The following is a 25385-nucleotide window of genomic DNA, read 5'->3' as shown; positions in this document are numbered from 1 at the left end:
CAATAATTTAGTACTGTGACAAAATCAGAGCTAATTGAAGCTACTGAATGTTACATTCTTGGTGCGTATCTACAATTTTTCTGTATACTTACTCCCTTAGGCAGCAGATAGTCACCAAGGACGATTTCTTCTTCCAAGGTCCGACTTGTAAAGGGCACAGAAGGAGTAATTCTAAACAAATATTTGTTGCAAGAAATTATTTTACTGAGGCATTTTGTATATTTACTAAGATCGTTAAAATCACAAAAATTAAAAACAGTTCTTAAATTTTAATATATACAATAAATTATTTGGAGTGAAGATGAAGGTGCCATCTTTATCACGATAAAGATAGTAAACTTCTTCAGGTCTTCTGTTAAAAACTGAATATAAATGATTACAACCAAAAGTACAATAATATAAGCAAAACCAATTTCATTTCATAATTTGCAAAAACAAAACTTTCAATTCAAAATTGCTCAATTTATAAACTATTATACGCTGTAAGGTTTCACTGCTAATATAATGGCTTTTCTGTAATGTTCCACTGCTGAGGTAATGGTTTCTCTGTAGCAGCAATGTTTAGGTTATGACTAGAGATAACGGGGAATGCTAGTCAATGAGCGGGATGTTGTTCTTTCTTGTGTGTCTGGGAACCGGGAATTCGCGGTCTTTTGCTGGGGAGAGATGAGGACAGAAGACGTGAATGGAGAGAGTTGGTAGACCGCCGGACAGAGTGGACTTGGAGCAAGGGTCTGAAGGTCAGCGATGCTCAGAGGAGGTCGATGGTGGACGAACGGCCTTATCAGTGAGCTCCAACATTGCACATTAGATTGTTTCATGAGAATGGGCCCTCTTCTTTTTTTGTTTTCTTTACTAACCATATGGTCAAATTAAGAATTATAAAGCTCAATCGTTTAATCACATTTTGTGTACTGCTTGTTATTTTGTGGTACTGATTTGTAACAGGGGACACATCGCGCAGCATCCACCCAAACGAGATTTCTTAAGTTTGGCCGGGCCGGGAGCTATCATCTCCTATTTTAAGCCACTAGCCGAAGCGAGAGTTACACTATAAATTGAGCAATTATAAACTAAATATCTACTATTTTTGAAACAATTAAGTAATTTATTATAGCTGCTCTGAAATAATAAATTTTATGATCAAATTGTTTCCATTCATAATTCTGTAAAGTTCCCAGTCATAAAGTTCAGTGGTGTTCTGCGGGTATCCAAATGGGACCTCCGTTGTTAAATAACCGGGATGAAAACCAAATGGGTGGTGAATAAGGTTGGGGGCCTTTCTTTTTTTGTCAAGTTCAGCTTTCTAAACACAGCAGCTAGAACTTCTAAAGATCAAAGCGTTGCTTTTGAGTAAGTTACACTTCCAACCAATATTCTTTGTTCAGCCTCTTGTAAATAGGAGCCAATCTTCAGTTCTTGGTGCAAATGGCGAGCAGTAATCAGTTTGAAATTAAAAGGACAGCTTTGCAAACAAGTGTTGACTATGAGCAGATTTGTTGGCCCACAGCATGAGGCTAATTGCTGAAGGGGTGCTGTGTAAGACAATGGGTTATTTTAATTAAGGTTGTATCAAGCCAGACAACACTAGTTGTTACTTAGTTCAAGGAAGCTTGCAGACCAGATTGTTATTATCATTTAGCATATCAAATAGCTGATCTATTTAGAAGTTGGAAATGTTGTATACAGTATTCAAAGAGTCAGTTTCACAGAATTAATTGTAGGTACCTAGGAACTCTGACCCCAGAAGCTTTTAGATGATCTCTGTGAAAAGATATCTGAAAAAGATATCAAATGTGTGAAGTTACTGGCAGAGAATGTAGGGAGCAGTCAGGTTTATTTTCAATGGGGTAAGGAACATCAAGAAGATTGCTAGAGACATGGAGTGAACTAGAATCCATTCCTCTGCTGCTGATTTCTGTGACTGATAATTTGTCTGCATCATTGGTATATCTTGTTAACCTGTTTTGGAAATCCTTTGTATTTTAAAAATGGTTTGTAATTTGGAAATCTTTCATAAGATAGAAAATCCTCTGTGAGTTTTAAATGTGTTTTAAGAATTTTGTTTAAATTTAACCGTTTATCACTAAAAGTAAATGAACTGTGTTTAAACTACTCTTAGCTGGAAGAATCTCCTCCTTGGTAGGGAAAGGGGACACAGTACTCAAATAGAGAGTATTGGCAGCTAAACTCACTGTTGAGGATAAAAAGGAAAGTGCACTAGTCTTTGAAAAGTAGGTAGCTACAGTATAACTGCCCTTCAGTGAGGGTATATGTAGCTATTTATATCAGAAAGGGCTTAAGATCTTCATTTGAATTTATAACTTTGTGGTCAGCAAACTCAATACATTACAAGTTTGCAGACAATACAAATATTAGTGGTGTTGAGGATAGTGTGCAAGACTGTCAAAGAATTCAGCAGGACATAGATCAGTTAGAGATATGGGCTGAGAAATGGCAGATGGCATTTAACCCAGCTGACTTTGAAGTGCTGCACTTTGAGAGATGAAATGTAAAGGGAAAGTACACTGATAAAGCCAAAACCCATAACAATGTTACCCTGCAGAGATGTCCAAGTTCGTCAGTCCCTGGAAGTGACTGCACAGTTTGATAGAGTGGTAAGGAAGACATATGCCATGCTTGCCTTTACTAGTTGAGGAAGTGAGTTCAGGCAACCGGAAGTTTTGTTGCAGCTTTATAAAGCTCTAGTTGGATTACTTTTGGAATATTGCATCCTGGTTGGCCCATTACAGGAAGGATGTTGAGGGTTTGGAGTGGATGCAGAAGAGGTGTAGCGGGATGCTGTCTGGATTAGAAGGCAGGTGTGCTGCAAAGAGAGGCTGGACAGACTGGACTGTTTTCTCTGGAATGGCATGGATAGCTGGTATCTTTTTCCAAAATTGAAAATATCCAACACCAGAAGGTATGTATTTAACATGAGAGGGGATAAGTTCAGAGGAGATATGCAAGGCAAATTTTACATGGAGAGTGGGAAGTGCCTGAAATACGCTATCTAGGGTGTTGGTGGAGGCAAATGTGATGGAGGCATGTGAATATGCAGGAAATGAAAAGATATGGACATTGTGTAGGTAGAAAGGATTAGTTAATTTAAGCATTTGAATGCTAGTTTAATTAGTTCAGCTCAACACTGCAGGTCAGAGGGGCCTGTTCCTGTGTTGTACTGTTTCATATTGTATGTGCTATCAACCAGATTAAAACGGGGCTTTATGGTCTGTTTATTAGATTGAGGAAAAGCTCTGTGTTTTTTCAATACGAGTTTCTAACCACAGGAGTTTCTTAACTGGGATTTAATGCATAACAAACATATTTCAAAAAATGATTTGATGCTAACAATTTCAGCAGGGAGTTCAAAGCAATTAAATAACAAGTGATGCAATCAAACCTCATAGACTCCTTCAGACAAGCTTTCAGGTAGGGCAGTTTCTTAATATCTTCTGCAGTTGGAGTTTGGTTTTTAGGTAGCACACGCAGCAGTTCCTCATTAAGTTTTTCTTGCACTTTGGTATTGCGAGAGAGATTGAAAATGGCCCATAGCAAACTGTTGGCAGTCTTTGATGTAAAAGAAAGTAGAGAGTGGTAATTTTCTTCAATTGACTTCATATTCATTTCCTCATTAATAGTTGCAAGTTACAACATTTAAAAAGGGATCTTTCTTCTAATTTAAAAATATAACTTATCTTATGTTGAAGCTTTAGACATGTGAGAGCCACTTTGTAACTTCTCACAAAATGTAATCATGGTTATATGGAGTGATAAAATGTTTGAGAATATTCTACATAATCCTTGAAATCTACCGGAACTGCCTTCCAAACTAAATATCACTAAATCATTAGTAACGTCACTGGCGATATCTGTAAGTTCTTTTAGTGTTGCCACTTACAAAGGTTAGGATTATCAACTAAATATCCTTTATTAAAGACAAGATCTAGTACATCAAGGTAGTAAATGTCATATCAGATGGTGTATTTGGTGCTTAAATTTACATTACACATGTGCATTACAGTCAGATCCTATTTAACATAAGCTTGATGAATCTAATTTCCGGATATTATTTTAGGATTTGTTATATCAAAAGCAGATTCGAGTTGACCATTTAAGGCTCAATACTACCTAGGTCAGAGATCTTCAGCTTGCTTATTTTTAGCTCATGAGTTAACCTTAGAAAGAGGTACAGATCACTGCAATAAAAGCAGGGTGGCTCTCAAAACTGAAGCTAATTACTGTTAACTTTATAAAGATGTACAGATCGCTACAACTAAAGCAGAGTGGCTCTAAAACTGAAGGTAATTGCTGTTAACCTCAATTTCTTTGCAAGTTACAATATGATAGTTAGCATAAATAAAATTTAAGTAATTGTTGCTATACACTCGAATTACTGAAACAAGGGATGGATTTGTATCATTAATTCCCAGCACAATTATTCAGAATACAACAGTACCAATTCTGCTTTGAGGATCCACACAAAATATATTTAACAATATAAATACTATGTATTTAATAATATAATTTCGTATACTTGAAGTAAATATACTCCCACTTAATAATGATAGCTGTCAGATACAGACATATGTTGATAATTCATTATGAAAAATATTGATTAGATATATTAGAATAATTTCTCTCCCCACAGATGCTGTCTGACCTGCTGAGCATTTTCAGAATTTTCTGCTTTTATCTCAGATATCTAACATCTGCATATTTTTGTTTTTCAAGCTAATCAGAAGACCATAAAGATATGATTGGAACCTGGTCTAGAAAAATTGAATTGTGCTTTACCTTTCAAGGTTTTAGTGAAACATGAATGGATAACCTGGCTCACAAAAATGTCCTATTGCTGATCATTACTCTGTGCACCTTGCTTAGAATTGTAGGAATAAGTAGGAGTCAGTCAAAACTATTTATCCTGTTGATGTTGTTCAATGGAGAATCTGCCAGATTTCCATTACACAACTTCCTCAATAAGGTGAACATTTGCTCAGTTGGTGTTGGCAGTTCACTGATTTAATTTTACCAAGACCTGGCCATGAAATTCACAGGCAATGTGACAGATGTCCAGTCATGGTCTCAATTTTCCATTGACCTTTATCAATATTTAATTTACTCCTTTTTAAACAGTCATGCTTAGGTTGTGTGTTCAGGGCTTGGAAAATAGCAGGAAATTATTGTTCTGATTCAAAATTGTGATAGCTTCCACTAAGTCAAGGTGATATGCAGCAACTGTAACTAAGAGCTTTCTTTCAATTTAGTTCTGAGCAAGAACTTTCATTCTCAAAAGTAGCATATGGACTTTGGTTAGTATATTTACCGTCTCCACTCCTCCAATCTGGAGCTCAGTGATGGTAGCATATAGCTCTTTTCTTGATAGTTTACTGTCATTGTAGATGTCTGAGAGGAAGTCATTGGCAGGGCAGGATGAGTCACTGTTCAGTCTTCCATCAATGTAACATTTTGCTGCAAAATTATGTACATAGAAAGCATAAATTATAAATGCATCTTCAAGAACATTAGGTAGGTGAATATACAAATTATTATTTTAGTAGTAATCTTTAGGCATAAACACTGTTTCTGATTGACTTCAGATACTTTCAGACATCTTTCTCATGGCCTTCAAATCTGAACATAGCATCGCCCTTAAAACCAAAAGAAGCTATTCTGTTCATTGTACCAGTTGAATGAGAGTTTTCCTGCTTCCTAGCTCCATATTGTTTGCCCTAAAGTCCTGGCATTTCAAGTATATGTCCAAGTGAACTCAACCTTTTCTCCTTGGAGCGACGGCGGATGAAAAGTGACCTGATAGAGGTGTATAAGATGATGAGAGGCATTGATCGTGTGGATAATCAAAGGCTTTTTCCCAGGGCTGAAATGGTTGCCACAAGAGGACACAGGTTTAAGGTGCTGGGGAGTAGGTCAGGGGTAAGATGTCAGCGGTAAGATTTTTACTCAGAGAGCGGTGAGTGCGTGGGATGGGCTGCCTGCAATGGTGGTGGAGGCAGATACGATAGGGTCTTTTAAGAGACTTTTGGATAGGTACATGGAGCTTAGAAAAATAGAGGGCTATAGGTAAGCCTAGTAATTTCTAAGGTAGGGACATGTTCGGCACAACTTTGAGCTGTAGGTTTTGTGCTGTAGGTTTTCTATGTTTCTATGTTTCCTTTTAAATATACATCACAAAAAAGTAGATTTTGGATATCTGAAATAAAAATGGAAAACACTGGAAACACTGAGTTGGGAGGCAGCATCTCTGGAAATATTTCAGGTCAAAGTCCATTTGATCTGGGAAAGGAAGAAAACAAACTAGCCTTTATTTTCAGAAAGGGTGGGATAGGGTTGGATAGGATGAAGGAATATATCTTAAAGGGGGAAACCACAGCTGATCTTACTGCTTACAGACCTGTCTAGTTGACAGATTAATGAAGGCATTTAGATTGAGACAGGGGAAAAAAGCAAATTTTAAAGTTGTGAATTGCAGCTGAAAGCTATTGCTGAGAGTTAAAGCAAAAAGCAAATTGTGGTAAATATCCAAAAAATCAGGCAGTGTATGAAGAGGGGAAATGTACTGTGTTAATATTGCAGATGAATAACCTTACAGCAGAACTGACCCCTACCCAGCAATCCAAACAATTCTGTCAAGTGAAATAATATTTCATCTGCACATTTTCCAATGTAGAGCATTGCAATTGTCTCCACCACATTGAAGAAACTAAATACAGACTTGGTGACTACTTGGTGAAGTTTCTTCATCCAATCTGCAGGAGCAACCCTAATTTTCCAGTTGCCTCTCAATTTAGCATTTCATTCTACTTCAAAGTGAACTTTCAGTTGCCTCCTGTACTGTTCCAGCAAGGGCCAATGTACAATTTCATATCATTTACTTTCTCTTTTAGTGTTAGAATTGGCCAGTTCTGCTGCAAGGTTATCCATCTGTAATAGGAACTCTATTTTTTTAAATTTCACTCCACAGCCTTTGCTTGCTCTGTTGGGCATTTCCAGCTTTCTGCTTTAGGTTTCAGATCTCAGTTCCGGCCAGTATTTCCCAGCTTTTACATATCAATTTCATAGCTTTCACATGTCAATTTATTTGCTTGTTTGTTCTCTCTCTCTAATGTAGGTGCACTTTAAGGAAAAGTTAGAGGAAGAGGAATAAGGAATTGAAAATGATGGTACAAGAAGTAAAGTTAGAGGACGCTTATGAGTATATACACTTGGTCATTCAACTGCTGGGCTATATGGCCTTCATCCCAACTTATAATTTTGATTTTTCTGAGCTTTTTTATTAATATACAATTGAACCAATTAAATCAGGAGAAAATTGTTTTTGCTTAGCAGACTTCACCCAGCACTTCCTGTCATGAATCACCTTAACACTTTCCACAGTTAGATATCCTTACTCCATGTTGCAGGAAAACTTGCCAGAAAGCATTTATCAGGGGTGGAGGAGGGGCACTGCCACGGCAATGCACAGCATCCATCTTGGAACATAGTAGATAAAGTGAGAAACCTATCTAGTATTTTTGACCTATCTTTCCAATGAATCACTTCCAAACAACTCAAAACTCTTAGTCATTCCCTGATCTATCATCTCTCTCCATTTTATTGCTGAGCATCCCAACTCCTAACATCTGGCCTCCTTGAGCATACCCGAGCTTTATATCTTGATGTCCTCTTTAATCTACCCCCTAATCTCCACCTCTTCATGCCAGCCTTTTTTCCATCCCTCCTTACAAGTGAATGAAAATCAAAGCAGTGTAGGTACTAGAAACCTGAAGACAGAACGGAAGATGCTGGAAACACTCAGCTGTCAAAAAGCATCTATGAAAAGAGAAGCTAAGTTTACATTTCATATTCAAGATCTGTTCCCAATTCTTATAAAGAACCTTCAAATTGAAATGGTAAGTCATACCCTGTCTTTTTCTCATTTCACAAGTGATGCCTGGGATTGGGTTGGAGGAAGTGACAAGGGGTGAAGTTGAGTTGAAAGGAAAGAGGTAGACATAGGTTTGTGCTAGAGCATGCATTTCCTTTAAATATGAAATATATGAAAAATAAATTCTTGATAAAGCATAATTTAAATGTACAAATGTTTGTAGAATTCCCACCTTTTTATTCTGGCATCTTACCCCTTCCTTCCCAGTTCTGAAGAAAAGGTCTGGGCCCAAAACGTTGACTATATATTAAAATCATTTGATGTTGCCTGACCTGCTGAGTTGCTCCAGCATTTTATGTGTGTTGGTTTAAATGTAGATGTTTTACTTACAACATCTGGGAACAGGTCACAGGATCCTCTCACATAGGAAATGCACAATCAATTCTGTTCCATTGAGTATTTTAATATCCCTTTTCACTCTACGTTTTTCCCCCTTCTCCAAAACAGGTTAAAAAAAAAGGCTGCATATTAAACAGAGCTGCTACTTGTTTCTACTCCTGCAAACCATTGAGTTGCAATCAATGGTTATCTTGAGCAAAAAGCATTTTGTGGCATTTTGTTGGCTTTTCTGATCGTGTTTAGATTCTGGTAAGTTTCTAGATGCCACTAGATTCACTAGATTACCAAGTTCAGAAATCATAATTATAATTTTGTCAACACACACACAATGCTGGTAGAACACAGCAGGCCAGGCAGCATCTATAGGAAGAGATACAGTCGACGTTTCGGGCCAAGGCCTTTCGTCAGATCGACTGACGAAGGGTCTCGGCCCGAAACGTCTGCTGTACTTCTTCCTATAGATGCTGCCTGGCCTGCTATGTTCTACCAGCATTTTGCGTGTGTTGCTTGAATTTCCAGCATCTGCAGATTTTCTCATGTTTGCGTTTATAATTTTGTCATATCATTTTGCTAGGACTTTTATAAAAGAACCAGGCAATGAATGAGACTGCAACATCTTTACTTGGAAAGCGAAACAAGTGGAATTAGAAGGTTAATATCTGGAGCCAGTCATGTTAAAAATGTTTTATCTTCACTAATCTCCTTCAGCTGTTTTCACTACTGAAACAGGAAAGTAGGTGTGTCAGTCAATACTGCCTCAAATGAATAAGCTATGTGCGTAACAAGAGCTGCATATCCCTGTCAGTTCAGTGACCCCAGCCAATGCCTCCTGTTGACCTTAGGCTATTATAAACACTTGGCTTCAGTGTCCTGTTCCAGGTCATTCAGTTTATTAGTGCAAATCTGATGACTGATCCTTGTGCATGGCATTCCAGTGAACCGTGTGGCCTTGGTGACTCTGAATTTCTCTTTCTGAACTGAATAAAGCACATGATATCCTAAAAATACAGTAATATAAAAACCTCTTAAATTAGATATCAATACCTTGATTATTTAATAACATATCATATATATTTTAATTTGAAGATTACTTTAATCAGAATGATAGAAACGGAATTAATTTATAAAAAGACAGATGACGGGATTTTGTAGACCACATTATCTTATATCCAGCTAGTATGAACTTGGGTATTTTAGTAAAGTTATGGTAAATAGTTCCTGTAAAATCTGTAAAATTTCTATCAAAATGTTATTGAAGTATGCTGCAAAGAGTGGATAAGTCCATGTAAAATGCAATTGGAATCATTGGCTTTGGATGAACAACAGGACAGGTTGTGGATCTTTGCCACCATACTGTGGACAAATGACCATGAAAAATAGACATCCAACAGGACTTCAAACATCAACAGAGAGCCATTTAACATATTAATTAGGATCTGAAATTCACAGCTCAGAAGATAGCTAGAAAGAAAGCTAATCATTGTCTTCAAAAAGGAATTGGACAGCAACTGAAGGAATAATAAGTTAGCTTGCCGTGGGGAAAGAACAAGGAAAAGAGACTGATAGGATTTTAATATTCAAAGTTCAAAAAAAAAATTTATTATCGAAGTACATATATATCACTAAATACTACCCCGAGATTCATTTTGTGACAGACATTCACAGAAGATCAAAGAAGTGCAATAGAATCAATGAAAAACAACACACAGAGACTGATAAGCAACCAATGTGCAAAAGATGACAAACTGTGGAAATAGAAAAATGAATAAATAACACCGAGCAGCATACACAAAATGCTGGAGGAAATCAGCAGGTTTGGCAGCATCTAAAGAAATGAACAGACAGTTGATGTTTTGGCGGAAGACCGTTCTGCAGGACATTATACTGAGAACATGACTTGTAGAATCCTTGAAAGTGAGTCCCTTGGTTGTGTTCACTGATCAGTTCAGTGTTGTGGTGAATGTTGATTTCCATTCTGGTTCAGGTACCAGATGGTTAAAGGTTAATAATTGTTCCAGAACCTAAGGCTCCTGTACCTTCTTCCTGATGGTAGCAGTGAGAAGAGAGCATGGTCTGGATGGAGGGGGTCCTTGATGATGGATGCTGCTTTCTTGTGGCAGCACTTTTTGTAGATGTGCTCAATGATGGGGAGAGCTTTTCCTGCAATGAATTGGGCTATATCCACCATTTTCTTCTAGGCTTTTCTGTTTTTGGGCTTTGGCATTTCCATACCAGGCCATGATACAAACAGTCAGTATACTCTCCACTCTGCATCTATAGAAGTTTGTAAAGTTGTTAGATGACAGGCAAACTTCTTAGAAAGTTAAGGCACTGTCATACCTTCTTTGAAATGGTTCCAGAACAAATCCTCTGAAAAAATTACTGACCCTCTCCACCTCAGAGCCCCTAATGAGCACTGGCTCATGGACCCCAATTTCTACCTTCTGTCGTCAATAATCACCTATTTGGTTTTGCTGACATTAAGTGATAGGTTGTTGCTGTGGCACCACTCAACCAGATTCTCAATCTCCTTTATGTCGATTCATTACCACATTTGTTTCGGCCAACAACAGTGGTGTCATCAGTAAACTTAAATATGGCACTAGAGCTGTACATAGCCTCATGGTCATAATTATAAAGCAAATAGAGTAGGGGGATAAGCACACAGCCTTATGGTATAGCTGTGCTGATGGTAATTGTGGAGGAAATATTGTTGCGAATCCATACTGACAGGGATCTGCAAGTGAGGTAATCGAGGATCCAATTACACAAGGAGGTTTCAAGGTCTAGGTTCTGGGAGGATGGTTGTGTTGAATTCTGAACTGTAGTTAATGAAGAGCATCTTGATATGTATCATTACTGTCCAGATGTTCCAGAACAGGGTAGAGAACCAATGAAATGCATTTGCTGTGAGAGTCGGCAAATTGAAGCAGATGCAAGTCACTCCTCAGGCAGGAGTTGAAATGCTTCATAACCAACCTCTCTAAGCACTTCCTCACAGTGAATGTAAGTGCGACTGGATGATAGTTGAGGACTAGAATATAAAAGCAAGGATGTAATGTTGAGACTTTATAAAGCACTGGTGAGGCATCACTTGGAGTATTGTGAGCGGGTTTTTCCCCTTATCTTACAACGGATGTGCTGAAACTGGGAGAGCTTTCAAGGGAGGTTCACGAAAATTATTCCAGGATTTGATGGCTTGTTATATGAAGAGCGTTTGATGGCTCTGGGCCTGTATTCACTGGAATTCAGAAGAATGAGAGATGACCTCATTGAAACCTATCGAATGGTGAAAGGCCTTGAAAGAGTCGATATGGAGAGGATGTTTCCTGTAGTGGGAGAGACTTAGACCAGAGAATACGGCCTCGGAATAGAGAGTCATCTTTTTAGAATGGAGATGAGAAGTAATTTCTTTAGCCAGAGAGTGGTGAATTTGTAGAATTCTTGCCACAGGCAGCTGTGGAGGCCAAAAATAGATAAGGCAGAGGTTGATAGATTATTGATTGGTCAGGGCATGAAGAAATATGGGGAGAAGGCAGGAGATTAGGGCTAAGTGTAAAGATAGATCAACCATAAGAAAATGGCGGAGCAGAATTGGTGGGCCAAATAGCCTAATTCTGCTCCTATATCTTACGGTGATAAAGTCATTGAGACAGGTTACCACATTCTTCTTGGTCACTGGTATGACTGAAGCCTGCTTGAAGTAGGGCTACAGTAAACACTACTGCCAGTTGATTAGCTCAGGTCTTTAGTACTCGGCCAGATACATTATCTGGGCCAGATTTTTTCCATAGGTTCACCCTCCTGAAGGATGCTCTCATGTCAGTCCCAGTGACTGAAATCACAGGGTCGTCAAAGGCTATGGGAGTTTGTGAAGGTATCTCAATGTTTTCTCTATAAACAACCGAAATAGACCTATTGGATCCAATAATTTTCTTGCATGCTGTAACAATTCTATTTTTCTACTCTCTAATCCTAATTCTACACAGAGATAGCCACCAGAAGAAAGGAAGCAATGTAAAAGAAAGCATGTTTCAGGAGATCAGCAAATTGATTTATTAGGATATAAATTAAATTTGCACCTTATTGAGGCAGTTGAATTTTTAATGACAATATTTCGGCTTCATAATTTTTTCGGCCACATTTATTGATTAGCATTTACCATTACGTAATTTGAACGTCCAAACATACAATATTTTGGTTACTCACGTTTTTATAGTCACTAAAGTTGCCGACTCCTTATGTTGTGACTGAATGCATTGTTTTAATGCTAGTTCAATAGGTGCAAGATAAAATGGAAATTTGAATAGTTGAGAGACGGAGCTAATGAATCGGGTTGTACCAAGTGACACTTGTGGGGGAAAAGCACTATGGCAGACATGATGGGTAAATGAGTCTGCTTCAGTGTGGTAATGTTCTCTTGTTTTTGTCTTAACACATTTACTTTCAGATTCTAATGCATATCAAACAATATTCTGGAATACCTTCAATCTAATGAAACCTGACTGTTTCACTGCACTATATCAAACATTACCAAGACGATTGGAAACTTTCCTCATATCAGGTCAGCCCAGTTAGGGGAGGGATGTGGGGTGTGGGGAAGAGGGGTGAAGGGCAAGGAAGGTCTTGGAGATCACCTTCAGTCATTAGTCCGCACTCTAGACAACATGATATCTTATGTGTGGAAGCAAATACACATGTAGTCAGGAGCTGGGCAATTGGGAATATGCTTGAGGTAAAAAAGGAGTGATTAGGAATGTGCATGAGGTTTGATGAGGTAGAGTGTAGGGATGAATTCAGCATGTTGTATGGTAGTCAGTTTGTAAGATAAGAAACAGTGAGGAACCCGGTCATAATTTCTGGCAGAAGTAATCCCTGAGAGTATGCCGTGTTAAAATTGTTCTTCCTCCTTTAATAAAGTCACCAAAAATACATTAAAGTGCCTCAAACTTTCTAATATTCCCTGTAAGATAATACTCATGTGAGTTCAGTGACCTGTTTCCATCCACTCTATGTTAGGAAGAAGAAGAAGAAAACCCTCAAGTGGAGTCATTAGGACGCCGTCATGACGGCGTTTTTTTAGCGGGCTTTCTTATTTTTATGAGGCCGACTTGCTAGCTCAACACTCAACCCAGCACCGATGGAAAGCGTGCAAGGGAGCCGGCTGGATTCGAACTCAGAAGCCTTCGCTCCGAAGTCTGGGGCTGATGCCACTACACCACCAGCCGGCACTCTATGTTCAGACTTGAACTAAAACTCCAAAAGTAAAACATTACTATAATCTCTTCTATTTCAAATACTTTCAATGCACCTGGAAATTGAGAATCAGGGCCTCCATAATATTGCTTTGAAATTTTGATTTTACTGGAGCTATTCATTGATGCTCAAAGATTTTTCAGTTGAAAGATGACTTAAATTCCAGATTTAAAGTGTTAGTTTTCCAGAACGCTTACGTAAATATCACTAATGCCAATATACCTATTTTGAATATGTTATCCCAAGCTTCTGTATGGTCCTTCCAAGTCTGCGTATTAAGGCTCTTATGAAGTGCAACTGGAGTCACTATCATTTTTCCAAATGTATCCATCATCTAAGAAAAGCAGAGATTTAAAGGAAAGACAAATTTCCATGAATAAATTCCTTCTCTTTGAGATATATTTTTACACAAGAGGTCCTTAGAGAAATGTTGCCAGCTGCATGGATGATCTGAATTACCACAGTAATTCAGGGCCACAGTACAGGGTTCTTCCACACTGGACAGCGAGGGGCCAGGTTGGGTGAAGAGGCCCCTCAATTATTGTAGTAGTGTACCAGCCCATGAGGCCACATGAGTGGCAACAGTCGTATAGGTTTTACGGAATGTAACGGAACACTACTTAAAGCATCGACTATGAATATAAAAATTTTAAAAAACTGCACAATTTATTCCTATAAATAATAATTATTATAAATAAAGTTTATTTTGATACATAAAAAATTACACATATTTTCAGGATGTGCCTGTCTCTGGTGATGCCAACATTTATTGAACATCCCTAAATAAGACCATAAGACCAAAAGACATAAGAGCAGAATTAGGCCATTCAGCCCATCGAGTCTGCTCTGTCATTCCATCATGGCTGATTTATGATCTCTCTCAATCCCATTCTCCTGCCTTCTCCTCATAACCTTTGACACTCTGACTAATCTATCAACCTCTGCTTTAAATATACTCAATGACTTGGCCACCACAGTTATCCATGGCAGTGATTTCCACAGATTCACCATCCTCTGGCTAAATAAATGCCTCCTAATCTGTGTTGTAAATCTATGTCCCTCTATTTTGAGGCTGTGCCCTTTGGTCCTCACTATCGAAAACATCCTCTCCACATCCACTCTATCTAGGCCATTCAATATTTGATAGGTTTCAATTAGCTCCTCCCTGATCCTTTTAAACCCCAGTCAGTCTGAACCATCAAAAGCTCCTCATACATTAATCCTTTCATGCACTTAAAAAATTAGCCATGTCTATACCCACATCCGTGTGGCTAGGCAAAGCTCAAAAGCTATCTATAAATTAGCTGATGACACAACTATTGTTTGAGATGGTGATGGAGGCATACGAGCAGGAAATATCAGTTGGTTGAGTGGTGTTAGAACAACAACCTTGCACTCAGAGTTAATAAGATCAAGGAATTGATTGTAGACTTCAGGAAGGGGAAGTCGAGGGAACACACACCAATCCTCTTCACGGGATCTTCAGTGGAAAGGGCGAGCAGTTTCAAGCTCCTGGGCGTCAACATCTCTGAAGGTCTACCCTAGGCTCAACTTATTGATGCAATTACAAAGAAGGCATGGCAGCAGTTATATTTCATCAGCAGTGTGAGGAGGTTTGGAAACAAAGACTCTTGCAAATTTCTACAGATGTACCTTGGAGAGCATTCTAGCTGATTGCATCACCATCTGGTATGTAGGGCCAACTGCATAGGTTCAGAAAAAGCTGCAGAAAGTTTCAAATTCAGCCAGCTCCATCATGGGCACTAGCTTTCCCATCATCAAGGACATCTCCAAAAGCCGATGCCTCAGGAAGGTGACATCCATCATTAAGGACATCCTTTACCCAGGATGAGTCCTTTGCTCATTGTTACCATCAAGGAGGAGTTACAGGAGCCTGAAGACACACACTCAACATTTTAGGAACAGCTTCTTCCCCCTTGCCATTCGATTTCTGAATGGATACTACCTCACTTTTTTCTCCTTTTTCTCTCTTTTTGCTTACTTATTTAATTTCTTATAAAAAATATATACTTACTTTCATTACATGTATCAGTATCACAATGGAATAAAGGGAATTACAGAGGCATGAGAGTGGAACTTGCCCAAGTAGATTGGAGGAGGACACTGGTGAGGATGACGGCAAAACAGAGATGGCTGAAGTTCCTGGGAATAGTTCACACGGCGCAGGATATATATGTCCCACAGAGGAAGAAGTTCTCAAATGATAGGGGTAGGCAACTGTGGCTGACAAGGGAAGTTAGGGACTGCATAAAAGCCAAGGAAAGGACATATAAGGTAGCAAAAGTGAGTAGGAAGTTGGATGATCAGTGAGCTTTAAAAATCCATCAAAAGGCAACTAAAAAAGCTATAAGAAGGGAAAAGATGAAATATGAGGGAAAACTAGCCAATGATATAAAGCAGCATATTGAAAGTTTTTCAGTTATTTAAAGAGTAAAAGGGAGGTGACAATTGATATTTGGACCACTGGAAAATGATGCTGGTGAGGTAATAATGGGAGACAAAGTAATGGCAGATGAACTTAATGGGTACTTTGCATCTGTCTTCACTGTAGAAGTGTGCTAGAAGTCTGTGAGTGTCAGGGAGCAGGTATGGGTGCCATTGCTATTACAAAGGAAAAAGTGCTAGGAAAACTCAAAGGTCTTAAGGTGGATATGTCATCTGGGCCAGATAGACTACATCCCAGAGTCCTGAGAGAGGTTGCTGAAGAGATAATGAATGCACTGGTAATGATCTTTCAAGAATCACTTGATTCTGGCATGGTGCCAGAGGACCGGACGATTGCAAATATCAATCCACTCTTTAAGAAGGGAGGAAGGCAAAAGCAAGGAAATTATGGGCCAGTTAGCCTAACCTCAGTGGTTGGGAAAATGTTGGAGTCGATTACTAAGGATGAAGTTTCGGGGTTCTTGGAGACTAATGATCAAATAAGTCAAAGTCAGCATGGTTTCTGTGAAGGGAAATCTTGCCTGACAAGTCTGTTAGAGTTCTTCAAGGAAGTAACAAGCAGGGTGGTCAAAGGAGAGTCAGAGGATATAATTCACTTGGATTTTCAGAATGCACTTGATAAGGTGCCACACATGTGGTTGCTTAACAAGATAAAATCCGATGGTGTTACAGGAAATATACTGGTATGGATACAGGAATAGTTGACAGGCAGGAGGCAGCGAGTGGGAATAAAGGGTGCCTTTTCTGGTTGGCTGCCAGTGACTAGTGGTTTTCCTCAGGGGTCAAGATTGGGACTGTTACTTTTCAAATTGTCATTGATTTGGATAATAGAATTGATGGCTTTGTGGTAAAGTCTGCAGATGATACAAAGCTAGATGGAGGGGTGCTGGTCAAGTCTGTGGGTACATTTAAAGCGGAAGTTGATAATTTCCTGATCGGTCAATCTTGCCATATCATAGGATATGGCAAGAAGGCAGATGTATGGGGTTGAGTGAGTTCCAGGATTAGCCATGATGGAATGGCGGAGCAGACTCCATGGGCTGAATGGCCTAATTCTGCTCCTATGTCTTATGATCTTATGCTCTAATTCGCAGTTTTCTGTTATTATGTACTGCTGCCACAAACAACAAATTTTACCACATATTAAATATGATTCTGATTCTGATTCTGAATTGTTATACTTTACCGTATGTTAGTAATGTGTCTACTTTGTTAATCTTATTGTTTTACTGAAGTACTTTTCTTATTGTTAGTTTAATATAAATTATTGAACAACATTAAAACTACATTGACTTACAGTTTTAACAGACTGAATGAAGTTCAAAGATTCTTCACCTACATGTTGTTCCAGAAAACCGAGTCGCTTATTGTACAACACCAAACAAATTGCTATAATTAGAAAGTTATTGATAAGTGGACAATGCAATTCTCAGATGCATTGACAAATACATAATCCATTAAATTACACTGTAAATTTTACATTTTTAGTATTTCAATGACTGAATAAAGATCAAAAATATTTATTTGCAAAAGCACTATTAATATTGATATATATAGTTTCCAACCTGAAAGTGTCTTGAAAATATGAAAAATGCTTAGTAGTATATAGTTACTTATCTTAAGAATTTTTGTCATATCTTTGGGGCGGAGTACTGAACAGAGGTCAACTGCTTTCCTAGAAAATTTGGCAATCATGGAGGGAAACTTGGGAGGATATTTTAAAGTTCTTATTTGCATTTCTGCCAGTTATGTCACACATTTTTATTAGTTGATCCTAGACTAATAAAGATGGAATTTACGAGATCATCACTTCCAAGAAGTGGATAATGCAATGGGTAATCTTATTAATTTAAAAAATTTCTGTACCTTTTATAGCAAGTATACTCAAAGCTTCATGACAAATAAATGTTTAATATGCTTATGCAGCACTTGTTAATTGATAACAATTAAAACGTGCAAATCAGTAGACAAATTGCAAGCCATAAACTCTCTTTCATGGCCAGCAACAAACCCAATTAAAATAAAGGTTATTGTAAATACTTATTAGGTCAGCCTGTGACTGTGGGAAAAAAAATGTTTCAGGTTGATTCTTTTCGGTAGAACAGATGCCAAACCTTGTGAGTATTTCTACCACATTCTCTTTTGCTTCACATTTCCAGCATCTGCAGTACTTTGTTCCTGAATTAAGCAATCCTTTGATATTCTGCTGATACACCTTAGAAACATTCTATGCCTATAATTTTCTCATCAGTAGTTATGATTAAATAATGGTCTGGAGTCTTCACTGAAATCATTATTAACTCAAAGGGAATGTGTGACTTTATCTGTCCCTATATCAAAGTGGCTTCTGCAAAGGAGGAGGAGAAGATGGCGGCGCACCTCTCCGGTGAATGATATCTGTAATCTGTCAAGTAGGGGACCGTGCACAATTCTGATTTGATGGAGACAGATGTGAGAGTATGGAGAAACATCTGGAAAACTTCTGAAATGCCTGCTTCGCTGCCGCTGCTACTGTGTGGTAACCAGAATCTCCGGAGCAGAAGGCCCCGAATCCTCGGCTTTACTTGTTTCAGTGATCGGTGCTAGGTCGAAGGCGCTCAGTAGAAGATGGCGCTCGGGAGGCTGTATCGGAGGGGCTGGTCGGAGGCTCGAAGTTTTCGGATGGACGGACTCAATGTCGGCTGCGGTCAGCTGCTTCCAAGGCATCGGCAAGTTGATGGTGCCTGGAGGTTTATGGCAGGGAGTTTCTCCCTTTTGCCACCTGCTATCGGGGACTCGGGAGTCGATCGACTCAGGGGCTTTGAGACTTTTTTTTACCATGCCCATGGTTTGTTCTTCATCAAATTATGGTATTACTTTGCACTGCTGTAACTATATGTTATAATTATGTGGTTCTGTCAGTGTTAGTCTTTGGTTTGTCCTGTTTTCTGTGATATCACTCTGGAGGAACATTGTATCACTTCTAAATGCATGTATGCATTTCTAAATGACAATAAAAGAGGACTGAGTGTTCTCATATTCATCATCATAAATTTGATACTAGATGTGACCATTGGTTCAAAGCTGAAAAGAATTGCTTCTAAACTTTATCCAGTGCATCATTCCAATTCAGTGCAAAGCTCTTCCATGTTCCTTTATGTTTTCACAGCCTTTCCAGTCTATCAAATTACTTGATTTCTCACAACAATCAAACATTCTTCTACAGTTTTACTGCCTTTCACTCTAGCCTTGCTAGTTCCTACAGCTTCAATCATACCTTTTCCCCTGATAATTCATCACTAATATCACTTGATACAGGTTGTGGCTAAAAGGGATGAATAGCTACCAATGTGAATAAGTTTTACATTGTGACTGCAAGCTTGTGATGGTGTTATCTGTGTGAGGGGAGGTAAAACACACTAACTGAAGGTCAAAAGGATATATAAAAATAATCAACCTCTTGCCTTTCTACTAGTTATCCCAGAATTTTCATTGGTTGATCACAGAATAAGAACAGATAATGGAATGGGTATTTCTGAGTTTGTATAAAGTATCAATAACAAATGGAGGAAAGATATTCATTGATTAATGAGAGATGCTATATATTTACCAAAAAAGGTGAAGGAAAATATATGTAAAGCTTAAGGAGCTGAAATTTGACAAGGCTCCTGAGGAATACAAAGAAAGCAGGAAAGAACTTTACAAGAAATGAAGAGGGCTAAAGGGTGCCAGAAAAATTCCTTGCTGTGTTAGGGTTAAGGAAAATAACAAGTCATTAAAAGCAAGCTAAAGAAAGTGTAGGGCCACTTAATGACAAAAATGTGGTTTAATGTCTGGAACCAGAGGAAGTGAATAAGATATTATTGGAGTACTTTGCATTTGGATTTACCAAGGAGAATGATGTGGAGGATAGTAACATCAGTGAGGAGGTATCAATATTCTAGGGCATGTGCTATCGAGGAGGAGGAGGAGGAGGTTTTAGGTCTCTTGAGATTACCCTATCACCTGATGAAGTCTATCTGATGTTACTGAGGGAAGCAAGAGAGAACTCTGGGGCCTTAACAGAGATCTCTGTATACTCTGTCACCAAAAGTGAGGCCTCAGACAACTGAAGAATGTACAATGTGTCCCTTTTATTTAAGGAAGTTAATAGGGATAATCATGCAAGAAGGATTAAAGAAAACCCCAAGACATTCTACAAGTATGTGAAGAGCATGAGAATGAGCTGTATGAGAATAAAACTAATCAGGAGTGAGAGTGGAAACATGTGCATGGAGCCGGAGGTGGTAGCAGAGGTACTGAATGAATACTTTGCTTCAGTATTCACCAGTGAAAAGGACCTTGGCATTTGTGGGGATAACTTACAGTGGACTGAAATGCTTGTGTGTATAAACATTAAGAAAGAGGGTATGCTGGAGCTTTTGAAAGGTATTAAGTTAGATAAATCACCGGAACCGGATGAGACATACCCCAGGCTTCTGTGGAAGTGAGGGAGGAGATTGCAGAGCCTCTGGCAATGATCTTTGCATCATCAATAGGGACAGGAGAAGTACCAGAGGATTGGAAGGTTGCAAACGTTGTTCCCTTGTTCAAGAAAGGAAGTAGAGATAACCCAGGAAATTATAGACCAGTGAATCTTACTTCAGTGGTGGGCAAGTTGTTGGAGAAGATCCTGACAGGCAGGATTTATGAGCATTTGGAGAGACATAATCTGTTTAGGTTAGTCAGCATGGTTTTGTCAAGGGCAGATCGTGCCTTATGAACCTGATTGAATTCTTTGAGGATGTAACAAAAACCATTGATGAAGGTAGAGCAGTGGATGTAGTGTATATGGATTTCAGAAAGGCATTTGATAAGGTTCACCATGCAAGCCTCATTCAGAATGTAGTGAGGCATGGAATTCAAGGAGACCTTGCTTTCTGAATCCAGAAATGGCTTGCCCACGGAAGGCAAAGGGTGGTTGTAGATGGTTTGTATTCTGCATGGAGGATGATGACCGGTAGTGTTCAGCAAGGATCTTTTCTGGGATTCCTCCACATTGTGATTTTTATAAATGATCTGTATGTGGAAGTATAAGGGTGGGTTAGTAAGTTTGCTGATGACACAAAAGTTGGGGTTGTTATGGATAATCTGGAGGATACAGAAATGGGTTGAGAAGTGACAGATGGAGTTCAACCCAGATAAGCAGAAGTGGTTCATTTCGGTAGGTTGAATTTGAAGACAGAATATAATATTAATAAAACTCTTGGCAGTGTGGACGATCAGCGAGATCATGGGGTCCATGTCCATAGGACACTCAAAGCTGCTGTGCAGGTTGACGGTGTTGTTAAGAATGTGCATGGTGTGTTGGCCTTCATCAACCATGGAATTGAGTTCAAGAGCTGTAAGGTAATGTTACAGCTATATAAGATCTTAGTTAGACCCCACTTGGAGTATTGTTTTCAGTTCTAGTCACCTCACTACAAGAAGGATGTGGATACTATAGAGAAAGTGCAGGAGAGATTTACAAGGGTGTTGCCTGGATTGGAGAGCATGTCTTATGAGAATAGGTTGAGTGAACTTGGCCTTTTCTCCTTGGAGGATGAGGAGGAGCTTGACAGAGGTGTATAAGATGATGAGAGGCATTGATCATATGGATAGCCAGAGGCTTTTTCCCAGGGTTGAAATGGCTAACACAAGGGGGCATAGTTTTAAGATGCTTGGAAGCAGGTACAAGGGGGATGTCAAAGGTAAGTTTTTCGCACTGAGAGTGGTGGGTGCGTGGAATGCACTGCCGGCGACAGTGGTAGAGGTGGATATAATAGGCGGATACAAGAGACTCTTAGGTAGATACATGGGGCTTAGGAAAACAGAGAGCTTTGCGGTAGGGAAATTCTAGGCAGTTTCTAAAGCAGTTGTGGCTGAGAGCCTGTAATGTACTGTAAAATACATTTTTTTATTTTCGAGACCAGTGAGTGAGAAAATATTAGAAAAGATTCCTAGAGATAGGATACACTCACACATAGAAAAACATGAATTTATTACGGATAGTCAACACAGCCTTGAGTGGCAGAAGTCATATCTTACAATTGAATGAATTTTTTGAGGATGTAATGAAGATCGTGGATGAGGGTAGGGCAGTGAATATTGACCACATGAACCTTAATAAAGAACTTAACAGTATTGCTTTTGATCGGTTGATCTAGAAGAATAAAGCATATGGGATTCAAGGTAATTTGGTAGATTGGATTCAAATCTATCAAATCTACTTTGAGTGGCATGGTAGTATAGTGATTCGTATAATGCTATTACTGTGCCAGCAACTAGGATTCAATTGCACTGTTGTCTGTAATAAGGCAGTATGATCTTCTTTTCACCACATGGGTTTTCTCTGGATGATCCGGCTTTCTTGCACATCCAAAAGATGTACAGTGTGGTAGGGTTGATTGGTTAAATGGGTGTATCTGGATGTGCCTGGGGCCTGCTACTGTGAGGTTGGACAAACTTGAATTGCTTTCTCTCAAGCACCGCAGGCTGAGGAGAACCCTGACAGAAGTAAATAAAATGACGAGAGGTATAGAGAGGGCAGATAGTCAGAGTATTTTTCCCAGGGTGGATCTATATGCATGGTTTTAAGATGAGAGGAGTAAAGTTCAAAGGAGATTTGCAAGGTAGGTTTTTCACACTGAGGTTGGTGGGTTCCAGGGGAGCTATTGGAAGCAGATACAACAGCAATGTTTAAGAGACATTTCGGATGACACATGAGCAAGCAAGGAGTGAGGGTATGTAACCTTGGCGCAGCTAGATTGGACTAGTTAACTTGGCATCATGATTGTACAGACAGAGATGTCCAGGACCTGTTCCTTTGTTATATTGTTCTATGAAGTATGCACTGTTCCACATTAAAACACTTTTGTAACATTCATTGCAGATATACGCAAAGCTTCATTATAAATAAATGTTAGATACAGGTATGCTTATGCAGCACCTGATAATAGATACAAATTGAAGACTAGAAATCAGTGGTCCAAGTGTGGACCACAAACTTGCCTTCACAACAGGAAGAAAGAGAAAGGCTGGAATTAAGCAATTAAAACAAAGGGTGCTGGAAATACTCACTAGGCTAAGCAGCATCTGTGGAGAGAGAAGCAGGAATTAATGTTTTAGGTCCATGTCCTTTCCACAGGACTGCCACCTGACCTTCTGAGTATTTCCAGCATTTTCTCTTTTTGTTTAAGATTTCCAGCCTCTAAAGTATTTTGTCTTTTATTAAGCTATCCTTTTGTTATTAAGTGCCCTGCTCAAAGACACAACAACACGTTGCCTTGGCAGAGACTCGAACCCAAGACGTTCAGATCGTGAGCCCAACGCCCTAACCACTTGGCCACTCGCCACAGGTCATATTAATAGTAATGATTAAATGGCGTGATTGGGTTTTTCATTGTAACAATTACTAAGCAAAATTAGAAATTTCTTATTTCGCGAAATTGAGTTAAACCTGTTGAATAATCATAGCTGAATTCGCTTATTCCAATTTATGTCTTGATTGCTTTCTAATGTGTATTGCGGTGAACAAAACCAGTAATGATAATATTCATTTATTGTCAATGACCAAGGCATTTACAGCGTAACACTTTCTGAAGAACTTACTTTCAAAGGACCATTTGTTCAGTTCCTGGTATAAATCATTAATCTTGCCTGTCTCATCACGAAGCTTCTCTAATTTTCCAATAAAATCCTTCAGAACCTGCGAATTATTTAGAATAGAGAAATGAGTAAATAGCAGGTTTCAACCAGTAGTTACAGCATTACAGCGACTCGACAAAGGATTCCTGGAACCTGTTGGCTCTCCGCCTATTCGAGCTTTAAGTGGATTAAGATCGTCGATTTGGAGGAGCAGAATTTCTTCTTTTAAGAAACAACACAACTCTTTTGCTTGTAAACTGAGCCTCCTCTCCATCCCTTTGCATCAGGCAGTCCCGCAAGCAATAATTGAAGGTGGTCCGCGATATATTTCTATAGTTTATTATCTTTTATTTTGGACAAGTTAATTTAAACCTGTTTTCTATTTATTTCATTGTCTACCGCTTTCGTAGAAAGAAAATCTCTTCAGAATGTCAAACTCCTTTTCGAAAACTGTAGCGATTCTAGCTCTCCTTCCACGACCCCGATCAATGGTTTTGATCTAGAATATACTATCAACTTGCCGTGTGATGAATATTTATAAGGTGCCGGGTTAAATATATTGATGAGCTTACTCCTTAATAAATCAGAAATATCATACAAATCAATCGAAACATTGAGTCCACAAACACATCTCTGCGCTAGTAGCAAAAGTGCGCTTTGGAATACACTGCACTTCATAAAATGCTAAGTTCTCCAGTTTTAATACTTGAACTCGTGCAGCAAAGAGCTAACAATAAAACGCGTTTTTTCCTCGTATTTGTGTGCAGGACCGCGTAAGCTGGACAGTTCTCTGTTAACTGTTTGGCCCGCATTCGCATCAAGGCTAGAAATCTAGAGCCGCCAGCAGACAGGACTTTGAATAAATCGGCAGTAAGCTGTGATCTGAAACGGTGGGCGCGAACGTGCTCGTAATATGTTTACCTCGTTGATTTTTCCATCCAGTTTTATTACTTCAGTTGGCTTCATTAACTTTTTCTGGAATATGCTTCTCACTCTTTGCCAGTCCTTGCCTTCCCTATAACCAAGATAAGGAAAAAACAGGAGAAAATCCTGAGTCACCACTGCCCATGTTTTTTGAATTGATTGTCCTTTCCGCCATTGAAAATACGGAAGATTCATAAATAGCTGATTAAAGCTGACAGGTATCAGTATGAAAATACTAACCTTTGTCTAATTTTCCAATATACTGCTCAAATTCGCAATAACTGACGCTCATTTGTGATAACAATTTAATGTCCATAGAGTAATAATTAAACCAAAATATCTTCGACTAGTATTTTCTCAAAGAAATACACTTTGCATTTCACAAAACAAATTTAAGTCCGTTCGTGTATGATTTTCTTTCAAAGAATAATTTATTCTTCATTGATAGCAACCGTTTACTTGTACTCACAGTATGAGCAGTCCATACGCTTCATTTCTGTAGTCTCTGTAAGCTTTCCATGGCTTGATCTCCAGGCGCTGGGGGTGGTTGCTTTCTCTGCGGTAAAGAGCCTCCAGGAGGCACGGAGCCCCAACGTACACTGACTCAATCGGACCCAATTTCATCTTAAAAATCTTCCCAAATTTCTTATGAAATTCCACCTGTTAAAGAAAAAAAATTGCTTGCTTACTGACCCTTGAGGACAAAACTCGTGCTTGTCAACTTACTGTCCTGCTAGTTCTTATTTTAATTTTAAGAACACTTTAGTGTTGACGCACTGCATTAGTTGCAGCATTTTCTGAAGGTGGTAAT

At 38.8% G+C, this 25385-nt stretch overlaps 1 protein-coding gene across 2 annotated transcripts in view; it reads right to left on the bottom strand.

Moving 5' to 3' along the window:
• Positions 1-25385, bottom strand: part of LOC134336721 (1,25-dihydroxyvitamin D(3) 24-hydroxylase, mitochondrial) — a 52846-nt gene that overhangs the window by 9460 nt on the left and 18001 nt on the right. For both annotated transcript variants that reach the window (XM_063031136.1, XM_063031126.1), the window contains exons 2-9: positions 25044-25234; positions 24572-24665; positions 23615-23711; positions 17304-17395; positions 13763-13874; positions 5327-5472; positions 3404-3570; positions 93-171 (exon numbers count right to left, since the gene is read on the bottom strand). In XM_063031136.1, coding sequence (XP_062887206.1) covers positions 93-171; positions 3404-3570; positions 5327-5472; positions 13763-13874; positions 17304-17395; positions 23615-23711; positions 24572-24665; positions 25044-25198 — 942 coding nt within the window. In that variant the 5' untranslated portion in view covers positions 25199-25234. The remainder of the gene's footprint in view (positions 1-92; positions 172-3403; positions 3571-5326; positions 5473-13762; positions 13875-17303; positions 17396-23614; positions 23712-24571; positions 24666-25043; positions 25235-25385) is intronic.

This window comes from Mobula hypostoma, chromosome 2, assembly GCF_963921235.1.
Source record: "Mobula hypostoma chromosome 2, sMobHyp1.1, whole genome shotgun sequence".
Lineage (NCBI taxonomy): Eukaryota > Metazoa > Chordata > Chondrichthyes > Myliobatiformes > Myliobatidae > Mobula > Mobula hypostoma.
Note: the sequence above shows the minus strand (reverse complement) of the source record. Positions and strands in the feature narration are given on the sequence as shown.